Source organism: Nilaparvata lugens, chromosome 5 (assembly GCF_014356525.2).
Source record: "Nilaparvata lugens isolate BPH chromosome 5, ASM1435652v1, whole genome shotgun sequence".
Taxonomy (NCBI): domain Eukaryota; kingdom Metazoa; phylum Arthropoda; class Insecta; order Hemiptera; family Delphacidae; genus Nilaparvata; species Nilaparvata lugens.
In genome coordinates this window covers 412363-437390 of record NC_052508.1, presented here as the reverse complement: position 1 = coordinate 437390, position 25028 = coordinate 412363, and the positions used below count along the sequence as shown (strand labels likewise).

Sequence of the window (25028 nt, the reverse complement as noted above, 5' to 3'; positions counted from 1 at the left end):
TCAATGTCCATTCTTCGGAAAGAATATTAAAAATATCCTCCCCACTAACTCTCTATCAAAACGTTAATTTTATTAATTAAACTAAAGATTTATTAATAATGGAAATATTGTAAAAGTTTCAATTGATATGAATATTTAAGATAAAAAAAAAACAAAAAATTGATAAAGTAAAATAATTATATAGGTAGATAAGATCAAATTATAGATTAATAAAATGAAATAGGCTGAAAGTAGATCAGGGTAATCAACTTTCATTAATATACAGCAGTATGCAGTGGATAATTAAAATAACATGAGTTTATATGATATATTTATATATACAAATCATTCTATAACAGGTTTAAAGGTATATATTGATGGGATGGGTGAGGAATGGTTGTCATGTGATCGTTCTAGGGCCAGACAGTATCATTCATTTGTTCCAAAAGATGTTTTTTTAAAGTCAGGATGAAGCTCGCTCGACTCTCGATGGACCAGATAGAAACAGGAAGTGCATTCCATGCACGACAGGCACTGACTAAGAAGGATTTTGTGAAAATAGTAGTTCGATGATTGGGTATCCTTAAAGTACTTTCTCCGGTTCTAGTATGTGAAGCATCTATCCTCCTACTTTCAGAGATAAATTTGAAATCATCTTTAAAATACTTCGGATTACCGTATTTCAAGATATCTCTAACAAGCTTGACTATTCGAAAAAGCCTTTGATCGGGAAGCTTCAATGTTGAACTAGCAATGTGAGCTGGGTGATATAATATGATCATGGCGTTAGAGAGAGTAGACGAAACGTAGACAATAATTTTGGCAACGCTGCAGTTTATCATTCAGAGTGACTTGCATATCGCTAAGAACAGAATTACAATACATTAAATGTGGGAAGATAAGAGATTGAACCAATAATAATTTAATGTTTCTAGGGAGGATATCGTGCATTTTCTTCAATGCATGCATGGCTGAGAATACCGTTTTACAAGTTTTGTTCACTTGTTCTGACCAGTCAAGAGTATTATTCATAATAATGCCTAAATTTTTAACTGAGCTTCAGTAAGGAATATCATTACCGTCTACACTAATTTTGTGAATCGATTCAAGGTCAATATTGTTTATAAGACGAGGATATCCAATTATAATGGGTTGTGTTTTGATGGGATTAAGCTTAAGGCCATTTTTCCTTGTCCATTCCACTATCGAATTGATATCCTGATCCATTATTCCAACTGTTTCATTAATTTTTGTTATGGAACAGCTTAAATAGATTTGAAGGTCGTCTGCATAAGTAGGGAAACTGGAGAATTTGATAATGGAAGAAAGGTCATTAGCATACAAAGTGAAGAGGAGAGGGCCTAAAATTGAACCTTGTGGTACTCCATGCATAACGTTTTTCCAAGTTGACTTTTTGTCACCGACAGATACACATTGTTTCCTACCTAATAGATAGGATTTGAACCAAACTAACGAGTTGTGACTGAAACCAAGAATAGCCAACTTATTCGAAAGGACTGTATGATCAACAGTATCGAATGCTTTAGAAAAATCAAATAGAGTGAGGATGGTGTATTTTCTTTGGTCCATAGCTAATAACCTTATATCATCAGTGACACGAAGCAGAGCTGTATCAGTTGAATGGAATTTCCTAGAGCGTGATTGAAAGTTATAAAGCTTACTATTGTTGTCTAGAAATTTTACAACTTGAGCATGAATGAGTCTTTCTAGCACTTTGGACAATGCAGGTAGAATACTGATTGGTCTAAAATCCTCAACTTTATTGGGTGATGAAACTTCATTTAGAGGACGAACCAGAGCAAACTTCCAGTTTTCAGGGAAATTGCCTTCTTCAATTGACTTGTGAAAATGTATGTAATGGTTGGTAAAACGGCAAATAACATCTTCTCGATAAATTTAATAGGAATTTTGTCCACACCCATAGCATTACTATGAATATGTTGAATTGCTTTGAAAGTGTCTTGTTCTGAGATTGGATGGAAATGAAAGTGATCAGTAATTGGTAAATCTAAGTTTGTAGCCTGCTCTTCATCGATATGATTAGCAATGACAACTTCGTCGCATTGGTTAGAGTGTGAAACGAAATGGTCATTTATATTGTTCAATGGGAAGTCAATTTGGGGATTCAATTTCTGTTTACCAAGCCCGAATCCTTTTATTCCCTGCCAAAGTGATTTAGAGTCTTGTCTATTGTTTGTTATGAACGAATTCAAGTACCTAATCTCTGAGTTCCGTAATTCCTGTTTAACTCTATTTATAAGGCTCCTATACTCAATCAAACTGTCCAAGTCGAATGTCTTTTCAAATTTTCTATGTGCTTTGTCTCTACGTCCCATCATCTTAAGTATGTCTTCAGTCATCCACGGTACTCGTCGTTTTCTATTAATCCTTCTTGTCACATAAGGTGCATGTTTGTCATGCGAAGTCGAAGTCCAATTCTCGAAAGTCTTGACCATGTCATCAACTGAGGGTAACACTTCAATTTGATGCCATGGAGTCTGAGCCATATCAGTCAGGAAGGCGGCTTCATCAAAGTTTTTGGAGTCTCTATAAGTGATAATTTTCTGTTCTGGCTTAGGTATCTTATGGGAAAGTACACAGTAGATCAAATCATGTCCAGAAATAGCTGGGACTGGGATTTGGCCTGCTTGAACAACCTCGTTGGGATCACTAACAATGAGAAGGTCAATAAGTGTGTCTGATTTATTAGTATGAGTTGTTGGATCGAGAGGTAAAATAGTCATGTTTAGGAATTCGAAAATTGTAAGTCAGTTGAAAGTAGTGAAATTCACGATTTGTCATGTTCAAGTCGGTGTTCATACCCCCATAACTAGTATACGGTTATAACAAGGCATAAGAGAAAGCAAGGCGTTTTCGAAATCTGTAAAATGACCTATTTTTGGTGGAGATAACAGATACCAACGAGTAATTCATCAGTACTAGATGAGGATAATTCAAGTAGCATAAACTCTGGTCTGGAACAATACTCTTGTTTAGATGTGATTAAAACTTTTGTTTTGATACCATCTTTCACATAAATTGCTACACCCCCACAAGCTTTATTTAATCTATCATTTCGGAAAAGATTATATCCAGGTGATGCAACAAAATTTGATGAAATACTAGGCTTCAAAAATGATTCGGAAATTCCAATTATATTGAAGTCCTGAAAACGGAAGATTGCTGTGAGTTCATCAATGTGGCAGCTGAGGGATTGGACGTTAAGGTGAGCAGCCTTGAAACGTTTTTTGGAAGAGTGGAGCTTATTTGCTAGAAACATACCTGCGTCATTATTACTATTATTGAAATAATCATACCTACTTGAGGGCGAGCGAGCTGACGTGTCAGTGAGAGGCATCATGGAAGCAGCAGACCAACCGTGAGAGAGCAGACCAAATGATATACCGGTATATATATATCTTAACAATACTCAATATATTTAAATATATTTATATATATATATATATATATATATATATTATATATATATATATATATATAGAGAGAGAGAGAGAGAGAGAGAGAGAGAGAGAGAGAGAGTTGGATAGTGCTATTGGGTAGTGTTTTTTTTTTGGATTGGCAAATAACTATGGATAATGCATTGCTAAGCTCCAAGTAATTGGTCTCATATTATATTCTAGTGAGGAGTCACATATTATATTCTCATACTATATAAGTGAGGAGTCATAATAAGATAATATAAATACTGTACTTCCATGTTTTTTTGTGATCATTATTCTGCTATCATTGATTGCACTTTTCAAGTACTCTTATACATATTGATTTAATACTGAATTGTATCTGTGAATAATATTTTCCATAAGTGGAATCGAGAATTTATCCAATTATGATTACAATTTTTGTTGCAATAGATTTGAGATGGAATATCAATAGAATAGATACTCCTAGAAGAGTATCAATAGAAGAAATAGCATAGCCCAAATATTTTACGATATGATTCATCTTCAAACTCAACATTTCAGGCTAGAAGATTTGACTTGGAATGAGAAATGATAAGTGGCGAGACGTCCACACTGTCGAAGGTTATTCCACTTCATCTCTGCGAAATAATTATAAGATGTAATAAATACAACATCATGTTTGAGAAATATAAATCAATTATTCAAGTACAGTATTTGAATAGCACGTTTTGAACACTGCTGATGACTATTATTAGAAGTTCAAACCAAATTAACCTGTCCACCTCCTCTACTCAACTTTTTGCATGAGATACACATTTTTCGTGTTCATTGGAACAGGTCCTAGTGAATAAAAACATAGAGGAACGAAATCTATAGATTTAGTTCATCTCTCATAAAAAGTTCAATAAATTCGATTTTGTTCCAAAATTATTGTTTGTGGAATAAAATGAATTTGCAGGACTTTAAAAGGAAGACCAGCTTCCTTAACAGACGATTTCATGAACATTTCATGCTCTGGAGCATTCCATGCTCCCAGATTATCAAATTTGTTTCGTCCTGTTTCTTCATCTCATGGGGTTTTTCTAGTTGGATGCCGTATAGAACTACTCGGCTCTTTTCTACATTTACTGTTGTCACCTGATCTCAAAGTATTTCATTCCTTTGGAGTAGGACCTCACAAAGACGGTTCATCCTGTATTAAAAGGTTTCGCTGTCTCTTCCAGCCTGGTTCACGGAGAAAGCATTGGGTCTCCATGACCTTTTCAAGCCCGAAAGTAATATTGGCTTGACAGTGGAACGGCTTCATACTGTACTCTTCTTTCCAAGAACATCTTTCCAAATACGCTTTTTTTTAATTCTTATTTTTCAGATTGAACGAATTCCATCTGCGAAATATTAAATCACTTCTTGATTATTAGTAATTCTGTTCAATCATTTTCATCATCCACACCCATATGCAATTTATTACAATTATAACTAAAATATCATTGAACTTGATTAAATTAGTTATCTATAAATTTTGAATCCATTGAGAAATTGTTTATCTAGTATTAATCATAATTATTCAGATTGTTCAATCACACTGCAATTGAGTAAAAACTTACCTCATATTACGTAATTCTCTAAATTATCAGAATTTATCGTTTTTTTACAGATTAAATAATCAAGCCATATGAACTTAGGCTTATATTTCATGAATGAATATTCTCAATAACATTTATGATATCACTTGTTGAATCTCAACTTATATTGGTCCCGATTGATATTATTTGGTATCAATTCAATCGATACCAAATTCTCTATACAAAGTTCTCCATGCTCAAGAAGACCAGCTATATTAAAAATCCCTCCCAGCTAGTTTATCATCATTGTGGTGTGATTTTGAACTCCGGATACGTAACCTGTTCTCGTATTTTGGTATGATAAAACATAATTAGTCTGAAAGATGCCTAATTTAGTATTCAATATTCATTTGGTGATGCGAATTTAGGGTTCTAAATCTGTAGGTGTTTGGATATCTTTATGTCTGTTATTTGTTATCAAAATACGTCTCAGCGATACAAAAACTATCCAATCAGTGGTCATTGATCATTACCAATCATTATACTAACACTTGTTATAACTCATACAAGCGTCAAAATTTGACCTCTCACTTGACAAAAAAGGGGTTTTTAAGAAATGCAAGATGAGAAGGTAACTGAATTTAGATTTCCAATTCCATGAATTCTCTTCCCCTTTCTCATTGAAAGTTCAGTAGTGCGCAACACATAGGGACCTCAATTCAAGGACAATAGATATGAGTAACATTTTGGTGTCCCAGAATAGTAAAACATCCAACTCTCACCTCGGCTCACCACAAAAAAACAGGCAGCACAAAGAATGAATGAGAGTATAGTCTAGAATCGTATCCGAGGCATTCATCTGTTCTTCTACCAATAGGCTCACCTAACAGAGCATTGTGGTTATCATTGTTGAGGGAGAATTGTGATTCTTGGAACTCCTGTAGGATGGCGAGTGAGAGGGTGAGGGTGACTGCCAACTCAGCTCTGCGGTGATGGACGATTTTAATGACGACAGGGGACGGAGAGAGCTGAGGTGTTGGTTTGAGTGTGTGCATCACCAAGTGAAAATTGCTCTCACCAAATACACAAAATAGAAAAGGCATCTTCGTTTAGTACGTTCTCGGTCTCATCCAATTAAATACGTAGTAAAGAAGGACATCTCCCTCTAAATCATCTCGCTCTCTTTCTTCCCAAATGATCGGGATGTAATTTCACACTAGCAGCTTACAGGGAAAACCATTATTTGGCTGATGCCACTATGCCACAGTGGTATAATTAGTTCTGTCAATTAACAAGTAACGTGTCTTTCAAACAGCATTTGGGTGACTTTGTAAACAGATAGCTGATGATTAAAACCATCTCACTAGGAGCATACGCGTAGTCTCGTAACCTTCCATATTTAACAAGTAATAGGCCTATTCTTATCCAACACCAGGAATGGAAAATGTTGATATTTCCAATGAAAATCAGTAGATGAAACCAAATACTCCTCAATTGTTTTAATGAATCTTGGAATAATTCCAATGAAACTGAAGATTAATAAGATTTCTCTCAATGGTCATGAATATCATTATCATTAGTTAGCATATAAGTCATCCATTGTATACCCATAAATTATAATCTCATACAACATAAATATCATCCTTTGATTGAAACCAAAGTTGAGAAGTTGAGGGAGTATTTCCTATATAATCTTATTCTCATGTGAATTTAGTCATCACCTGTAAATAGAGTCTAAAAATGGGAAAGATTTAATGTAATTGGATACAACTAATGAGATTTTTTCAACTTTACCACTTTTTAAACTGTATTCTATTATGGATACTCAATGTTTCCATGATATATTATGATGACATTAGTTGCCTGATATTCGCTGTGAGCACGTAGGAGAGAATTTTAAAAACATCGAAAGCGCCCATGACTGAATTTCCACATACAAAATGAGGAAAATTTGATCATTCAACCTGGGGAGGAATTAGACTCACTAATAAGAGTGCCATTGCCAAATAGCTCTTGTTTTGTTTTTTCAACATTGTAAAAGTACCTTTATAATGATAAAATTCTTCATTTCCGATCATGAATTGATTGAACAAAAGTTACCAGAGATGGTAACTTTGGATAAATATTGGTTTAATTTTAATTGAACGAACGTTAGCAAGTTCTCACTTTTGACTTACTGAAGGTCAAAGTCGTTGTCCGTCTCTTTGTTTGTTCTACATTAACTTTAGAAAGGATTGATTGATCAGCTTCCAATTTTGAACACGTATTCTTTAAACCTTTTCACAGGTCAAGTTCGTTGGATAACAAAATTCACTCACTCATCCGGAGTTATTTAGGATATAAAAATAACATTGACAGTGTATAAGAAAAAAAAATTGTTGTGATTTAGTCAGCTGAAGAATTCATTGCATGCAATTACTACAGTTTTTCCATTCATTCATTCATTCATAACATCACCTGAGGCTATTTGAAAGCTACCACACAGACAGAATTTCATACACTGACACATGATTTCAGCTGGTTAATATGCAACTAATAATGATTTACAAATCATAATTTTACATCAACAAACTGATACGGGGTGAGATATCAATGTGCGGTTTTCGCCATTTATTTTCTCTTGGAACTCTGTATCGAAATCATGTGACCACTTTCTCATTTCAGAAAATGTATTTGGATTTATATGAGGGTCAAAGATTTTAAAGTGACAGAGTAATTTCTCATTTCAAATTGGATCCCCAATGAAACCTACTGTCAAATTATTCTTTTTTGAGAAATATTTAGCTGTTTCTATGTTTTTCATCAACTCTGCGTAGTTAAAAGTTGCGGGTTTCAAAGAGTACAATACAACAGTTATTGAGCGAGTTCTCCAACACTAGTTTTCAATATTATAAAATTCCGATGGTTATCCAATAGGGGACATACTCTTATACCGTAAGTTGATGCGTAGTCTACTCTGGATAAGTATAAATACCATTGTGATAATAAAATTGGAATAGTTTATTGGTTCAACTTCGGTGAAAAATCACTGTGAATCATAAAATATTCATTCATCTCAATAATCGATTAAGAAGTAATCAATATCTGAGAGATCGATCAAAGCTATGAAAAATACTATTTTGAGGTTGGTAAATAGCCTGCAATTATTTCTAATCAAACTTTATGAGACTAATGTTAATCTATTTGAGATTATTGTTTTGTGTGGAGAAAATTCAGGCAGAATACTGATTGAGTACAACAATTAAGCAACATCGGATTGCAAAATGGGTTGTTACACTGTTATTATTCTCATTTAGTATAGAGACAAGTGGCCGATGCTGCGTTGAATGTTGGATCCACAGTGTAACACACGGTGCCGGTTTTCAATACCTGGTTTGACCAATACCGTATAGTTTCATTGGGCCTCTCCCGAACATATTGACAATCCTGTGTCACGTCAGAAGCAATGAAATCAGGTGAAAGCTGAAAAGCTCTGACTCTAGACCTGAGCCAGTCAGGTTATTAGATAACCTTGGCTATCTTCTTCAATCTTGGTTATTGAAGGACGTGAAAAATGTTCCTCCACAGTTTCCTCTAATATTATTTCTCTCTCTGTCTCTCTTTCATATTCACCGCATTGGTGTTTTCATTCTCTTTGCCTCTTCAATCTTGTTCACATTTTTCAAATTTCCTAATTCTTCTCAGTCATCATCACTATGTTATATCAGCAACGGTTATCTGCACACAGGAGGATTCGATTTTGCAATTTCCTGCATCATCATCATCTCCCCTTCACCTTAATGATAAGGGGTTTTCTTTCAAATAACCTGTTCCGTTACACATCTCTTTCTCGGTCTTCCTACATCTCTTTTTTCTGTGGGTTTGTAATATCGAGCTTCTAGAGGAATCCTTCCGGATGGCATCCTATTTTTTTATACCAGTTTCCTCTATTTTGTGTTATTTTATCGTATGAAGGTGTAGCAGATAGAGCTCTTCTTATTTCTTCATTTCTCATTATAACAGGAATTCTGTTGAGGTTCTAGCAGTATGTTTGTTGAACTTTTGTATTGATCTGGTTGAGCTGTGATGGAGTTAATCGAAGGATAAAATATTGAGGTGTAGTTCTCACTATTAAAGTGAAGTTCTCACTACTGAATTTTCAATTAGGTTGGAGGCATGCAAGCAGTTCACTGTCATAGTTTGTGAGAGTTACCTGATGTTTTTGGCGACATTAGGGTCGAGCGCATCAAGATGCGGCACTCTGCACCAATGGTCCGGTCTGGCGGCCATGAACAGCTGATTGTAGGCGTGGAAGCCGCATGGCAGCACGCACGGCAACAGCACCAGGTACAGCAGCAGCTGCTGGTAGGCGCCGAATTCGCCGACCTCGGGCAGAACCGCGTCCAGGTCCATGACGTCAGGACCAACCGCGCGGACGCGACGCGCACCGTCAACTGAGTCTCAAGCTCTCAAAATTCGCTCTTCGGCCACCACTACTCTCGCCCACCCCTCTACGCGCATGCGTGGCGCTTCCCTCAGACAGGACGAGCGGCGAGAATGAGAGGTTCGATTTGTTTAGGGTGAGGGGATGACAGGATGAGGAGAAAGAGAGAGAGAGATTCAGAGAGTATGTAATTGCTAGAGAGTGGTACGATCCGTTGCGGGTGAGGGTTGACAGGATGAGGAGAAAGTGAGAGAGTGTGATAAGCAGTAATTGGGAGAGATTATGAGAGAGAGAGTGAGAAAGCGATACAATCCGTTTAGGGTGAGGGGTTAACAGGATAAGAAGAAAGTGAGAGAGAGAGAGTGAGTGGTGAGATTAAGGGACAATTATTGAGAAAGTAAGTGGAGGAGCGGTCCAATCCTCCTGGTGAGGGTTTGACAGGATGAGGAGTAAGTTTGAGAGAGACAGAGTGTTTGTGATGTTGATTGGTGTTCTGTGTGATGTGGATCATGGCTAACCGCAACCCGAATGCACCAGGAGGGCTGGAACTTGACCAGAGATAATAGATTCTTCAGTTTGTCTTCAATTTTATACTCTTCTAATCTTCTACTCTTACGGATAATTTATTATTCTCAATATGTATATCGTAACTTAATTAAAAACTCGGAAGAGATAATACCGTGGGTTTTATAAAGAACATTTTTTTCATGGAAAAATCACTGGGGAGAAATACTAAGAAAATTAGAAGCAAATGAGATTATCATATTATATTATTATTATTATTATATGTGGAAGAGAAAAATATCTCTCATCCATTCCATTTCTGATTTGCATGGTATTGATTTATAATTTGTGAATATCTTCCAAACGGTTTGATAGATCGATGTGCGGTTTCCGCCATTCATTCTTAGAATTCAGTATTGAAATCATGAAATCATCGCATACCACCTTCCTATTTTAAAAAATCAAGTATCATTCAAAAGGCGGATCCAAGATGGTTTACCAGATCCACTTGAAGTCATAGTGAAGTAGTATTTTGAATTTTAGTAAGATCCCCAATCGCACTCATCGTCAAACTACCTTTGTGTATGTGATATTAAGCCGTTCTCAGACTTTTCACCCATTCTGTATAGAGGAAAGCTCATATGGATGTTTTTAGAACTCATAAGTACCTTTTGATTAATTGGTTTTCCTCATTCAATAGAATCCAAAAATTACTTCAATCAAATAATTTTTGAATTAATAGTTTTCATTTCTTCCAGACTTCAATATAATATAATTCTCTTTCCAGTGGGGATCCTTTCAAGGACATAATTTTGAATTTGAGAAGTCTGACAACAAGAATGAATTTGAAAGGAATAATACAACAACATACTTTCTTTATTTTATCATTGAGTTTTGAAATCAATTTCATATTCAGTGTTTTCAAACTCCCTTCCAATTTTCCAGGGCATTGTTCCTAGGTACTAAACATATCTTTCAATATCAATTTTCTGTCCGAAAGTCCTTAGTTACTCACACAGCTGATATTTGTTTTTTCACTAACTATTTTTTCTAAATAATAGCCAAACATACGGAAGTGAAACTTTGCACAATCATTCATGACAACTGGACAAAACGTTGATTTTACAGAAAAATATGATGATTACTTAGTGAATTCAATGATTGCTTATCGATTGACAACTCATTTCCCAAGATTGAACAAATATTAGGTGAGTTATGACAGCTTCAGTGATAGGTGACTCACCTTCAGAAGGTGATGTAACATTTTGTTATTCAAAATAGTTCAAACTTTTTTTGTAGCCTTGTCCAGTTGTCATGAATGAATGTGCAAAGTTTCACTTCCGTAAGTTGTGAAACTGTATTTGGATATACCAGTACAGTCTATGCCCCACGTTGGTTGTGACATTTTAATGTGAAGTCACTATTTGGGTACCCAATATTGATACTATGATCCCTATCATGCAAATAAATTTGCAGAAATTGAAGGCCATCCGGCTCGCAAATATAATAGGGTTCTAGCCACAGCTTTAGGTCAGTGATAAATGCATGAGTAACTTTATAATAATGGACCATGAATGGTCAAGATGACTGATACTTTCATTATCTTCAAGTAGAATGATAATACGGCCTGAGGCTATAGACATTGAACTTTGATACCATGCATACTGCTGTAAATAATCTGGTGGTTCAGATGACTGATTCTCCAATAACTCTTCTATCTGTGATAGTCGGGGATCTTTCACTTTGCGTATTCTGAACTTTCCTGGGTTTCAAAATATTTTTGTAGAATCTAGAATCAATTTTCTCAGCATATGACACGCCCTCATTCATAATTACATTAATAACATACTCTTTAATCCATGTCACAGCTATACTAATACTCACAATACAGTAGATCAAAATATTTATCATACTCTCCACAACATAACCTCTCAGTAAACAACAAACAATTACTTTCATCATCAATAAACAACTCACTATTTCTTTCCATTTTATTGCACACATTTCATCATCCATTAATGTCATATAATAATTCCTTTCATCATTTTCTAGGCCCAAATCCGTTGATTTTAAGCATATTCCTCTTACCTGTCCTATAACTACAATCACGAGCTGCTCGCTTAAACCGTGTATGCTTTGGGTGAATGCTATATTTTATATATAATTCTCACTATATCCTGGTGCCGGTACTCTTCCTCATAGGCTACTTCTCTACAACTGCCATATGGTTCCTGTGCATCTTTCTTGTGGTGTTTGAACCGGGCATGGGGGCGATATCCTCTTTTGTGGGGCTTTCCTCGTTGCTTCCTCCTATGGGCCTTCCTGTGTTGGATCCTATGTTCCAATCTGACGTCGTCCTGCTGGTCACACGCTCTGCTTGCCTCGGTGGCGGTTTGTTCTTTGGCTGTAGTGTGCCGTGGGTGGATCCAATGATGCTTAGACGTAGGTGAGGCATGTGTCTGCTCAAACTTGGGGTGCTGTGGGGGGGTTGAATGCTGGTGCACAGGTTCAGTGAATGACTGCGGTATATCATTTTTCGATTTTATTATTGGCCACTCCTTAATTATATCTGTGTTAATGCTGTAGATTGTCTTCTGTAGTGGGCTGGTTGCTAGTGGTAGATTTTCGGGTGGGAATAGTAGACTTAATATGGGTTGCTTTTTATGGACTGGTTCTGATGTATTTCAGTCTCTTTATTTGGTGGCATGTTGTTGCGGTGGTGGATTTGTTCTGGTTTTTGGTTATCTGCATGTTGGTGTTGGTTTGTTTTTGTTGCATGTGCCACTGTATAGAATGATGTATTGATTCTATTGTGATTTTTATTATGTTCATCCTGTTTCCTGAAATCTACATCCTGTTTATTATTTCTATTCAAACGCTCTCTGCTATCATAATGCTCCTTTATAATACTGTTTACTGTTTTGGTATTGAAAAACTATTTCTGCAATTATTACCAAAAGATGACCTCTATTAGTATTCTCAGCATACTTCGCACATCGCACTTCTGCTCCAGCATTTGCTATATTATTTTCATTATTATAATTTTGTCTGAAATTATTATTATTTTGTTGTGAATGATAAAAATTTCCTGCTCGATTATTTAGGTATTTGGCTCTGAAGTAACTGATTGAATGCAGTGCAAACGTTGAATCAATTCCTTGCAACTAGAGATAGGTGGCACAGCAAATGTCATGCAAACATAAAAAGGGAGTTTTTTTAAATAATATATGGGCGAGTGATGAGTCGGCTAGGGATTCATCCAACTGAGAATTTGTATTTATGAAATCTGTCACAAACTCAGTATAAGATTGTCCATTTCTACTATCATAAATGCATGAAATAATCTCCGATAGTGCGTCCAACTGTTTATGCTTGCTCCAATATTGTTGCAGCAACTGGGAGAGGAAATCGTCCAGGCTCTTAAGGTCCTGCATCCAGCTCTAGAAGAACATCAGAAGCTCACCGAGTAGGATACTAGACAATCGGAAGCGCCATACTAACCAAGAGGTAGGTACCAGTTCCTGAACAGCTCTTATCTGATCTACAAACGGCCTGGGTTGCATGTGACGATAGGAATTATCAAATTTTCCGAGGTTTTGGAAAAGCTGAGCACCGCTTACTAATTCAGTCGGCATATAATGAGTTTGGCCGGCTAGAATATTCCCTGTACCTGTCTCTATTCTGGATATCCTCTCATCATTTGCGGCCCATTTATTATCCATAGGTTTTTTGTTCTCGTTCACTTCGTCGTATAATTTAGTTAACTTTAATTGTTGTTCGCCTATGGCATTCTCTAACACGCCGTATTTCTCTCTTGATTTAATTCCTTCTTCCGTTAAGTTTGCTATACATGTTTGCATATTACTTTGTTCCTTAAATATCTTTTCCATTTTATTACGGTTTTCCTTTACCTTTGATTTGATCTTACATTCATTTTCCAATATTTTCTCCCTTGTGACTCTCATGATAGTGGTACCTAGCTCCTTACCTAATATGCCTACTTGTTTTTCAATTTCTTTGGGCATCTCATCCAACCGCTCATTCACTTGACAGGTGACTTCATCTATACAAGTTTCTAATTCTTTCATAACTGTAGATTGCATACCTATTTTAATGTCAATTCTCTAGATTATTCATAAGTGATTGAAGTATATTTATCGAATCTATGAACTGAACATTTCAAATTTGCTAAATCCTGAGTTAACTTGAATTTTGTATATCAGTATATACAAATATATCATTATATGAGTATATTAGTATATCAGTATTAATCAATATTTTTATAGCAAATATTATTGTTAATGATAATAACTCCTGTGATATTAGAAATATTGGAAAGCTTATTTTGCATTGATATATTTTATTGTTGCGTTTATTTATGAGAATGAATTTGTGTTCTTGTCAGCATACAAAGTTTTTAGAAATTTTTATCCTTAACCTGATCCATCTCGTGTTTCAGTGTGAGTTGTCTTGGTACCAACCACTATCATTATGCAACACATTCAATTAATGAATCGTTAAAAATTGATTTTATTTTGAGCAACTATTATTTATCATCATTTGATGATAGTCACATTTATCAGTCAGCAAATATTTATTGATAATCATCATAATAAGTCTGCTATATATCACATAAGGTTCCAGAGATCTTCCAGAACTGGCGTCGTAAGTAATAAAGAATTTTGAAAGGATAAATTGGTGCACACCAATATTCATGATAAGTGTTTTTAGGCTCGATTAGGAAAATAATACTTGAGTTTCATTATTCTTGATTGAATATATGGTTACTGTATATCAGTCACCGACTATCTTTTTTATTCCTTCCTTGGTACTCTACAACATCCTCAAGAGAGCGGCGGTAAGACTTGGTAAAATTAAAAAATGAATGTCAGAGGACTGATACCTGCCAATGAGGCAACAAAATGAGTAAGAAGTACGAGTACACAGTGCAATAGATACACACCTATATACAGCAATAAATAATCGATAACACGACTGAGCAAGGATATCTCACAATAGACTGTTCAATATTCTATAAAATTTTCCACGAGAGAACCAGAAGATGACGAGTTGCCCAGAGAAACAGTTGAAAAGTCTTTTAATTCCATTGACTGGAGAATTATAGTGATTCACAGCTCTGGAACGTGGCACAAAAAAAGAGAAAGTGGAGCGACGTGGTATGATAGATATATAAATATTGACATTTTATAGCAAATATGGGGAATCTATTCTATTATTTAATAAGCTATTAAGGAAAATTAAAGACTTAACATCTCGTCTTGTTTTTCATGATTTTATTTGGAACATATTTCTCAGAGTGTCAGAGGGAAAGTCAAACGGACAACTGAAGTTGAGTTTCCTGAAGTACATGTACCTTGAAAAATTATTTTGTAAACGCTCCAAAAGTAGTATTTGATCATTACAATAAGGGTTCCAAATTTCAGAAGCATACTCAAGAATACTTCTGAAAAGAGATTTATACAGAAATCATTTTCACCCATTTATGGGTGAGACATCATTGGAAGGTGAAGATGTTCTCAGGATGAACCCCATTTGCTGATTGGCTCTACTACACAAAAGGTCTATATGTTTATTGAATGTAAAATCAGAGCTGTAAATCATACCCAGATCCTTGAAAGATCCTCCTCCAACGGTATAACATCAATACTTGTGAAACGGTATATTGCCATCCATGTTGGGTGACATTCTTACATGAAATAGTATAATGGATATATACTAGTGCAGCTGTTTAGATCCCTAGCTCGCAAATAAATTTGCAAAAAGTTAAGGCCGTCCGGCTCACAAATATACTGGGGTCAGACCACAGCTCTAGCTCAGTAGTAGATGCATGAATACTCTCAATGTAATGAACCACCATGGGTCTCAATAACTGATGATCAATAATTCTTACCGCTGCTCTCGTGAAGATATTTGTTCTGAACAAAGCTCAGGCTAGAGCTACCACAGGACTGTAATTTACTATTCAAATAATCAAATACAAACAAGGGGTAAAATTTAATCTTCAATTTGAGCCAGGTTATTTGTACAGTTAAACTCTGCATTAATGAACAATAAAAAGAGCAAAAACTCACCAGATTTAATCCAATCTTGTCTACTTGCCCTTCGAAGCCTTTATTAGGTGTTTTGGTCAGATTCAGGGTGGGATGAAATCTGGGAAAAAGACAGGTTTGCTTCCGGGCAGCCTTTTCACGTTCAACTTGCAGGCTCTGCACTGTGTTTTGAACAAAGCTCAAACTGGATTCTTTATAAATTCAAATCTGATTCAAATTAATTCAATTCAACACTATTTACGCTGTTATATTCATAATTCACACACACTACACTCAAACAATCAATTACAAGAAATTTCCGATCGAAATTCATGACAAAAAAACAAATTGATCTTGCACAACAACGGGGTGACAAGACAAGATGGACAAAACTAGGACGACAAGGCAAAACAGCTGGACGATCTGCGCTGGCGCAAACAAGCCTGCTATTGGCAGAATTGCAGTCTGGGATTTTGGCGCTACAGTTCGAATTCTCTGGCCAGACCATACCCCCGCCTCTGAAAGACTATTTTTCAGCCAAGTTACAAAAACTGAAAAAACCACAGAAAGGAAAAAATCCAGTCATGCCAAAAAGAACAAAAAACACCAACACCAAAAAACAACACAAAGAAAAAATGCAACAAGCACAACAACTATTGAGTTGGGAGTGGATACAATTTTGTTACTGGTCTTTTATAAATACCAGTTTTTAGGCGAACACTCGCCACTCAAACCTCGCCGTCACTTCCCGGAAACACTTGCTCAATGACACCCAGTGGCCACTGCAATGGAGGTGTGTTTGGTTGGACTACTACCACAACCGTTCCCACACTGATAGAAGTGGGTGATTTCAACCATTTTTTATGGCTTTGAAGTTCGTGCAGGTACTCTCTTCTCCATCGGTTCCAGAACGATTGAATAAGTTGACCAATCAATTCATACCTGGTGATACGATTCACAGGGACACTGTCCACGTCCCGCATGGGAGATGATTTCAATGGTGTTAGAGTCAAAAAGTGTGCTGGGGTTAAAGCCAGCGGTTCACATGGATCCTCACTCAGTACACACAGTGGGCGGGAATTCAGGACACCTTCAATCTGCACCAATACAGTGTTCAGTTCCTCATAGGTGAGAAGTTGATTGCCAATTACTCGGAACAGATGCAACTTTACAGATTTGACATTTGCCTCCCACAGACCTCCAAAATGTGGTGAACCAGGGGGAATGAATTTCCATTCAATTCTGTGTTCGGCGAGTTGACTAGTCAATGTGGTTTGAAACTCGGATGAGTTCAAAAGTTGAGATATTTTTCGCAACTGTTCCTTGGCACCTACAAAATTAGTACCACAATCGGAATACATCACACGACAGGGTCCACGACATGACAAAAAACGACGAAACGCAGCTAAAAACATGGGCGTTGATAGATCCGATACCAACTCAATATGTACCGCCTTTGTTGCCATACACAAAAACAGACAAATGTAGGCTTTCAAAACACAAGGATTATGACGTCTCGTCATAGTAATACGCAGAGGACCAGCGTAATCCACACCACAATTTTCAAATGGTTTGCATTTTGACACTCGACAAGCAGGCAGGTCACCCATTTTTGGAATAATTGCATTATTACTAGGTCGAACACGGAAACAACGATTACACTTAAAAACACAAATACGAATAACAGAGCGAGCAGACAGTATCCAGAATTTCTGTCTGATCAAGGACAACAATAACGAAGGTCCAGCATGACAATTCTTCTTGTGATGATAATCAATCAACATCGATACGGAAGTGTCGGATTTTGGTAAGATCATCTGATGACAAGTCTCAAATTCAAGTCCAGCATGAGACAAATGACCGCCGACGCGAATCACACCTTTATCAATGAATGGAGACAGGTGACATAGGCACATAGAACAATCTTCTCCCTTCTCTAATTGCACAAATTCACATGAAAAATGTATCTTCTGTACCACTTTACATAGATACCTCTCAGCAATATCGAAATCTGATTCTTCTGATTGGGGTAAGATTCGTAAGGATTTGAGAACAAGAATTACAATTCTCAAAAGATGACCATAATCCGAACAACGACCAATCAATGAATATACTGCATTGCTGTTACAATCAGGAGATTTTGTGACTGTCAACACTGACGGTTTTTTCGCCTCCGGTGGATCCACAATCTCTTCCATTTGAGTTCGGACAGGCCAATCGCATTCGTCCTCTGCCATCCATGATGGACCTGAGAGCCACAACGGAAAGTTCACAAGCTCAACTGGTGATAAACCTCTAGACAAACAGTCAGCGGGATTTTCAATTCCGGCAACATGCATCCACTCCTGTATACAAGAATCCTGTATTTTTGCAACGCGATTACCAACAAAAGTTTTCCATTTTGCGGATGGAGTATTAATCCAACACAAGGTGACTGTAGAATCAGAGAGTGCAACAATACGAGACACATGACAACGTTCACTAATAATAGTGACTACTGAATTCATGAGTTCTGCCAACAAGAGTGCCGCACACAACTCCAAACGAGGTATTGAAACAACTTTAGATGGTGCTACCTTGGACTTTGAACACAATAATACAACTCTTGGCTCCTTGCTCTCCTTCTGCGACTTCACATAGATAACTGCACCATAACCAGACAATGATGCGTCACAAAAACCAATCAAACTGATGTGAGAATCCTGAAACAAACCAACGTGACGTGGAACAGCAAATTTCAACAATAGAGGCAACTCTTTTTGACAATTCTCCCGAAGAGTGCAGATAGACTCAGGCGGCTTCTCGTCCCAATCCACTCCTAATTTCCACAGTTCCTGGACAAGACATTTTAGAAATAATGTAAACGGTGACAAGAGACCAAGTGGATCATAGGTTCGAGCCATCACTGACAGAATAGAACGCTTAGTAGCGACGACCTCACAACTCTTGACTGAAAACTGAAACAGATCAGTACTAGGTTGCCAATTCAATCCCGAGATAGCCAAGGAGCTGTCTGCTTCGAAATCCTTGTACGAAAACGATTTCTCTTCCTCCGAGAATTTCTCCAACATTGATGGTGAATTTGAAGTACACTTTGTGAGCGAGAAACCTCCTCCCTCAAACAGCTGCTTGGACTGACGATACAGCTCCGTGGCCTCTGACTCTGTGGCGACAGATGTGACTAAGTTGTCCATGAACATGTCTCTTGGTATTCTGGCCTTGGCTGCTGGAAAACGATTTCCATCCTCCTCTACAAGCTGGTGGACGGTGCGAAGCGCCAAATATGGAGAGCTTGAAACACCAAAAACAACACAATTGAGCTGATAAATTTCGATTGGATCCTCCGGCGAAAATCTCCACAATACACGCTGATAACGATGGCAGGAATCCTCCACTAATATCTGTCGATACATTTGTTTAATGTCGGCAGTTAGTGCGATTGGGAACAAACGAAAATTAACTAACAAAAAAAATGTCAGTCTGCAATTTGGGACCAGCATGAAGAACCTGGTTCAATGACAAACCCGATGATGTTCTGGAACCAGCATCAAATACAATTCGGATGGGCGTGGTAGTGCTGCTTGCTTTCACGATGGCGTGATGCGGTATGTAGTAACCACCTCGGTCTGTCTGATCTGCTACAAACGACATGTGACCCTGACGTAGGTAATCGATCAATATTTCATGATATGAAATACGAGTATTGCTGTCAAGCTCTAGTCGTCTCTCCAAAGTCAGCAGTCTGCGTTCGGCGACAGCATACGAATCTCCCAAGCTGCTGGGCGGCTCCGCAAATGACAAGGCAACAACAAAACGACCAGAATTCACACGATGTACAGACTTCCGAAAATTTACCTCACACTCCAACTCTTCCGGTTTCAGTTGACAGCTTGGTGCAGGGCACGATTCCAACTCCCAAAAACGTTCCACAAAACTATCCAACGATGGACTACTAACGAATGGACTACAGATGGCTGTAAAACAATTCGACACATTCTTTGTTGAAGTGAGAATCGGCGCTCTCCCCATCAGAATGTGACCAAAGACACTATTAACAGTCATCAATTCGTGCGATTCACCTATACTAGGACTCCCACGTAGCAAGTGAGGAACTAACTCCGCACCAATGATGCCATCTATTCTACTAGGAAGGTAGAATTTGTCGTCAGCCAGTGTGAGATTTTCAAGATGATGAAGTTTGGATCTGTCGATTTCACAAGAAGGCAACTTGTCGATGATTCTATCTACCACTGTGGCATCCATCAAAAACTTGACGGTAGGATCCAACTTCGACTGAATCGACACACAAGTACGACCTCGAACTTCACTAGTACCACCACCGAATCCACGAACAACGGTTTTCATGGGCTGGAATGGTAGTCTCAAACGCCGACACAATTTGGCTGTAACAAAATGACACTGACTCCCGGTGTCAACCAAGAAACGAACATCACAAAGCTGATCATTACAATCTCGAACATGTGCAGTGACGGTCGACAACACAATGGTCGAATTTTCTACATCATTGGATGTAGAACAACAACTAATAGGTGATGTGCCACCTGCCTTGGAGTTCGACGAGGACACAACACCTTCATTGGAACTTGATCTGGAAAAGTGCAATAAAGAATGATGAGATTCTCGACATTGAGCACACTGAGTTTTACTACGACAATCTCTACTCAAATGATCCACATCAAGACAACAAAAAAAACAAAACTTTCCTTTAATCAAACAATAACGATCCCAAGGAGTCATTTCCAAGAAACTTGCACAATCTAATAACTGATGACCCGGTTTTGAGCACTTCAGACAATTGGGATTTTTACTAGATGCATCGTTAGATGAATCATTAGATTGAACCACAAACACCTTTGATTTATTATCCTTTTTGTGCCTCATATTAAACGATTCAGTCTGTTTCTCATCAGAAGGAAGAGTCTTAATTTGCTTTTCAATGAATTTGACATAATCGGTATAAGTTGGCATAGCCTTGTCATGGACGGCCGATTCAAAATTTCTACGAGAACTTGGATCCAGCAATCTCAAGCCATGATAGAGGAATATCGAGTCTGACAAATCAGTGAGTCGCAATCTCTTCACTGCATTGATTGAACTGCAAAACCCATCCAAAATCGCAATACAACCTGCCTTTGATTCTGATTTTATTGGACGAAATTCAAAAATTTGTTTGAAATAGGCATCGACTTGCGCCCGTGGATCGTTATAGCGGGTCAATAATGCCTGCCAAATTATTTGATAATTGTTAGCCAATGGTGGCAAATGATGACAAATATTTGCTGCTTGTCCAGTAAGTCTACTTACAAGATATTGGACCTTCTGCTGATCGTTCAAACTCTTGTTGTCATGTATCAATGCCTTAAATAGTTCATAAAACACCGACCATTGAGTCTGGTTCCCATCAAATTTTGGAAGGTCGATTTTAGGCAGTACTGGCTCGGACACGACCGGCTGTGCACTAGCTGCTGTAGCTGCCAAAGATTGAGCAATAGCATCAGTCGCCTCTTTCTGTTTGAGAGTGTTAGCCGCTACTTCAATATACTGAAACAGATCTAGGTGTGAGTCGTTGAATGCTACAACATGATCTTTATTCAACTCAAGTTCCAACTCATTAACCACTAATTCTGTCCTTTCATAATCCGAAATGGTCTGAGACACCCAAAGATACAAGATTGAAAATTGCTCAGCAACTTTTGGATCAGAGACATTTTTAGACAGGTCATAAATTCTTTGCAATCTGGCATACAATTGTTCCAGTTTAGCGCGATGCACCCGGATTTGTTTCTGTAATTTTTCCTCCATCTTGAACTCATACACAAAACAATTCAGCCCCAACAATACAAACAACAGACCATAAAACAAGAATGAGTTCAAAACTAGATGAAAGGAAGAATCACGACTAGTGAGTTATCAAAGTTAAACTTTGATTATCAATTCACAAGATAAGTTACTGCTGAAGACAAAACTATATGATTAGATAATGTTCTTCCAACAACTCACAAACAAACGATAACTTGTTGAATTGAACAAACAAATTCATGCTGGTGAATAACCTTCACTAACATGTATAACAAAATGGACAATACAAATTCCAACAAACAAATTCCCCAAAAAAAAACACAATGAGCCTAGTTTCAGGAAAATTACAATTTAACTGAAATAAATTTAATTTCAGACAAATACAAATTGACAAGAAACCTTGCTCTAGAACAAGGCTACAACAAACTTATAGTTTAGCATAGATCAGACCATTCTCAACATGCCAACATTGGACAAATATGAAACTGCTTAAATCCAATGTGTGTGAATTAATCAACAAATTACAAATTTGAATTCATCCGGCCGGAGGACCAGAAATGTTCTGAACAAAGCTCAGGCTAGAGCTACCAGAGGACTGTAATTTACTATTCAAAAAATCAAATACAAACAAGGGGTAAAATTTAATCTTCAATTTGAGCCAGGTTATTTGTACAGTTAAACTCTGCATTAATGTACAATAAAAAAGAGCAAAAACTCACCAGATTTAATCCAATCTTGTCTACTTGCCCTTCGAAGCCTTTATTAGGTGTTTTGGTCAGATTAAGGGTGGGATGAAATCTGGGAAAAAGACAGGTTTGCTTCCGGGCAGCCTTTTCACGTTCAACTTGCAGGCTCTGCACTGTGTTTTGAACAAAGCTCAAACTGGATTCTTTATAAATTCAAATCTGATTCAAATTAATCCAATTCAACACTATTCACGCTGTTATATTCATAATTCACACACACTACACTCAAACAATCAATTACAAGAAATTTCCGATCGAAATTACATGACAAAAAAACAAATTTGATCTTGCACAACAACGGGGTGACAAGACAAGATGGACAAAACTAGGACGACAAGGCAAAACAGCTGGACGATCTGCACTGGCGCAAACAAGCCTGCTATTGGCAGAACTGCAGTCTGGGATTCTGGCGCTACAGTTCGAATTCTCTGGCCAGACCAATATTGAAGATTACCAATAAGGAAGTCAAAAAGATAGTTGGTGACTGATTATCAGTAACCATATATTCAATCGAGAATAATGAAAATCAACTATGGTTTTTCTATCTGATCCTTGAAACGCTCGTCATGAATACAGGTATACACTAATTTACCCTTTCAAAATTCCTTGAGACTTACAATGCCAGTTCTTGAAGTTCTCTGGATCCTTATATGATATATTGTAGACTCATTAATATAAATATCAGTAAGATTTTGCTGGCTGAATAGTATTACTATCATCAAAGGATGATAAGTAATAAGTGCTCTGAATAAGATCAATATTAATTAATTCACTAATTATATATGCTGCAGAATAAGAATGCTTGGTACCAAGACAGCTCAAACTGTATATCATGAGATGAATTAGGAAAATGATAAAAACTTCTAAGCTCTTGTATGCTGACATAAAACACAAATATATTCCCATAAAATATATAATTTATATAAAACTTCCTTATAACTATAATTCCATATAAATAAATTCTTTAATATCTCAGTTATCATAGGAATTGTTAGCATCCACAATATTGTGAGCTATAAAATAATATTTTATTAATACTGATGTATGGACTTCAAGTCGGTTCAGAATTTAACAAATTGGAACCTGTCCAATCTATAGGTTCAATATAATATATTTAAAACAATAATTAATAATAATCAGAATAATCATTAAAATCTCAGGGTATGGATTCATGCCATGCATGGAAATAAGCTTCCTACATATATCAAATAAATTCATAAAAATAGTTCTTATTAAATATATGATAGTGTTCAACATGTTGCAAATTTTCTTAAACTTGAATAAAAATTTATACAGCACTTTGATCAATTCCCCAATCCACTGATAAAGGCCTTCGGTTTTTAATGAGCTCATTAAGATAACTAGCACACTCACTCAAATGATGTTCTGAAGTTCTTGTAGAATAATTAATTATCTCCAATAAATAATTAGTCAAATCCTTTCAACTCCACTGGTCTCGGTATGGTCCAAATTGCATATAAGTCTCTATCAGTATTAAGGATATATATATATATATATATATGGGAATAGATTACAGTTAAGAACTCTCTAACAAACACTGAGTTCACAAACAATCAAACATTAATCACACATAGTTAATATTTTAAGAGGGAACTGGCTTGATGCTTTTAAAAATTAATTGAAAAGAGACCCTTTCTCCATGTGCTGCCATATAGGTCGAAATCACAAGCCAGAGAGAAGCAGTTCTCAGAAAATTCTCATCTCTTTGTCTAACAATTTGTAAGCCTTCCTCTGATTGGCTTTCTAGTCTTAGTAAAACGTGATGTAATTGGTTACTTAAGATTAAGGGTTTCTCCAACTTTGTTATACAAAGATAAATGAAAATTTATACATGAATAGCTTATATAATAGCCTGTGAACATTCCAATAAATGAATCTCAATATATGATACAACAATGTGGTATACATTTAGTTTTTTTGTGAGCTTTGTATACTCTTGGTTTTCATACTTTTTTTAGATTTCAATAAATATTCGAGTAACATAATAATTGTTGTTTTCTCATTACATAACCTTCTTTGATCTTTAACATATATAATTTTATGAGTAAAATATAATTTAATTCATAATATTCGAGTGAGCAATCAGCTGATTTATTCAATATTAATTCGATAAATTGTTGATTGATCTAAGATCGATTGATGTATTAAATCTAAGCAAAGGATTCTAACCTCAAATTGTGCAAGCAATTCCCTTTTCTTCTATAATCTGCCAATAATAAACAAGCTGCTTTATAATTTTATTTCTGCCAAAGAATTTTCATTACTACATGATTATAAGTTTGCATGTTTCTCTTATCGCTTTATAGATAATATGACTAGTCTTTATCATGAATAAGATTCGATTTTATTTGAATGATACCTTGACTAGGCTATCTATTCTTTCAATTTCCCAATTCTATACTATAGATGCATCTATGTGGAGCTACCTGCCGGGTAAATGATGAAGTTTTGCATCTAGCTATATTAAATATAGCTAAATG

At 36.5% G+C, this 25028-nt stretch overlaps 1 protein-coding gene across 1 annotated transcript in view; it reads right to left on the bottom strand.

Annotated features, from left to right (window-relative positions):
- The window catches only part of LOC111053198 (beta-alanine transporter), a 208593-nt gene extending 199170 nt beyond the window's left edge, over positions 1 to 9423 (bottom strand). The window contains exon 1 of the mRNA XM_039429322.1: positions 9177 to 9423. Within this exon, the coding sequence (XP_039285256.1) occupies positions 9177 to 9376 (200 nt within the window). The 5' untranslated portion in view covers positions 9377 to 9423. The remainder of the gene's footprint in view (positions 1 to 9176) is intronic.
- Between the last annotated feature and the right edge of the window lie 15605 nt (positions 9424 to 25028).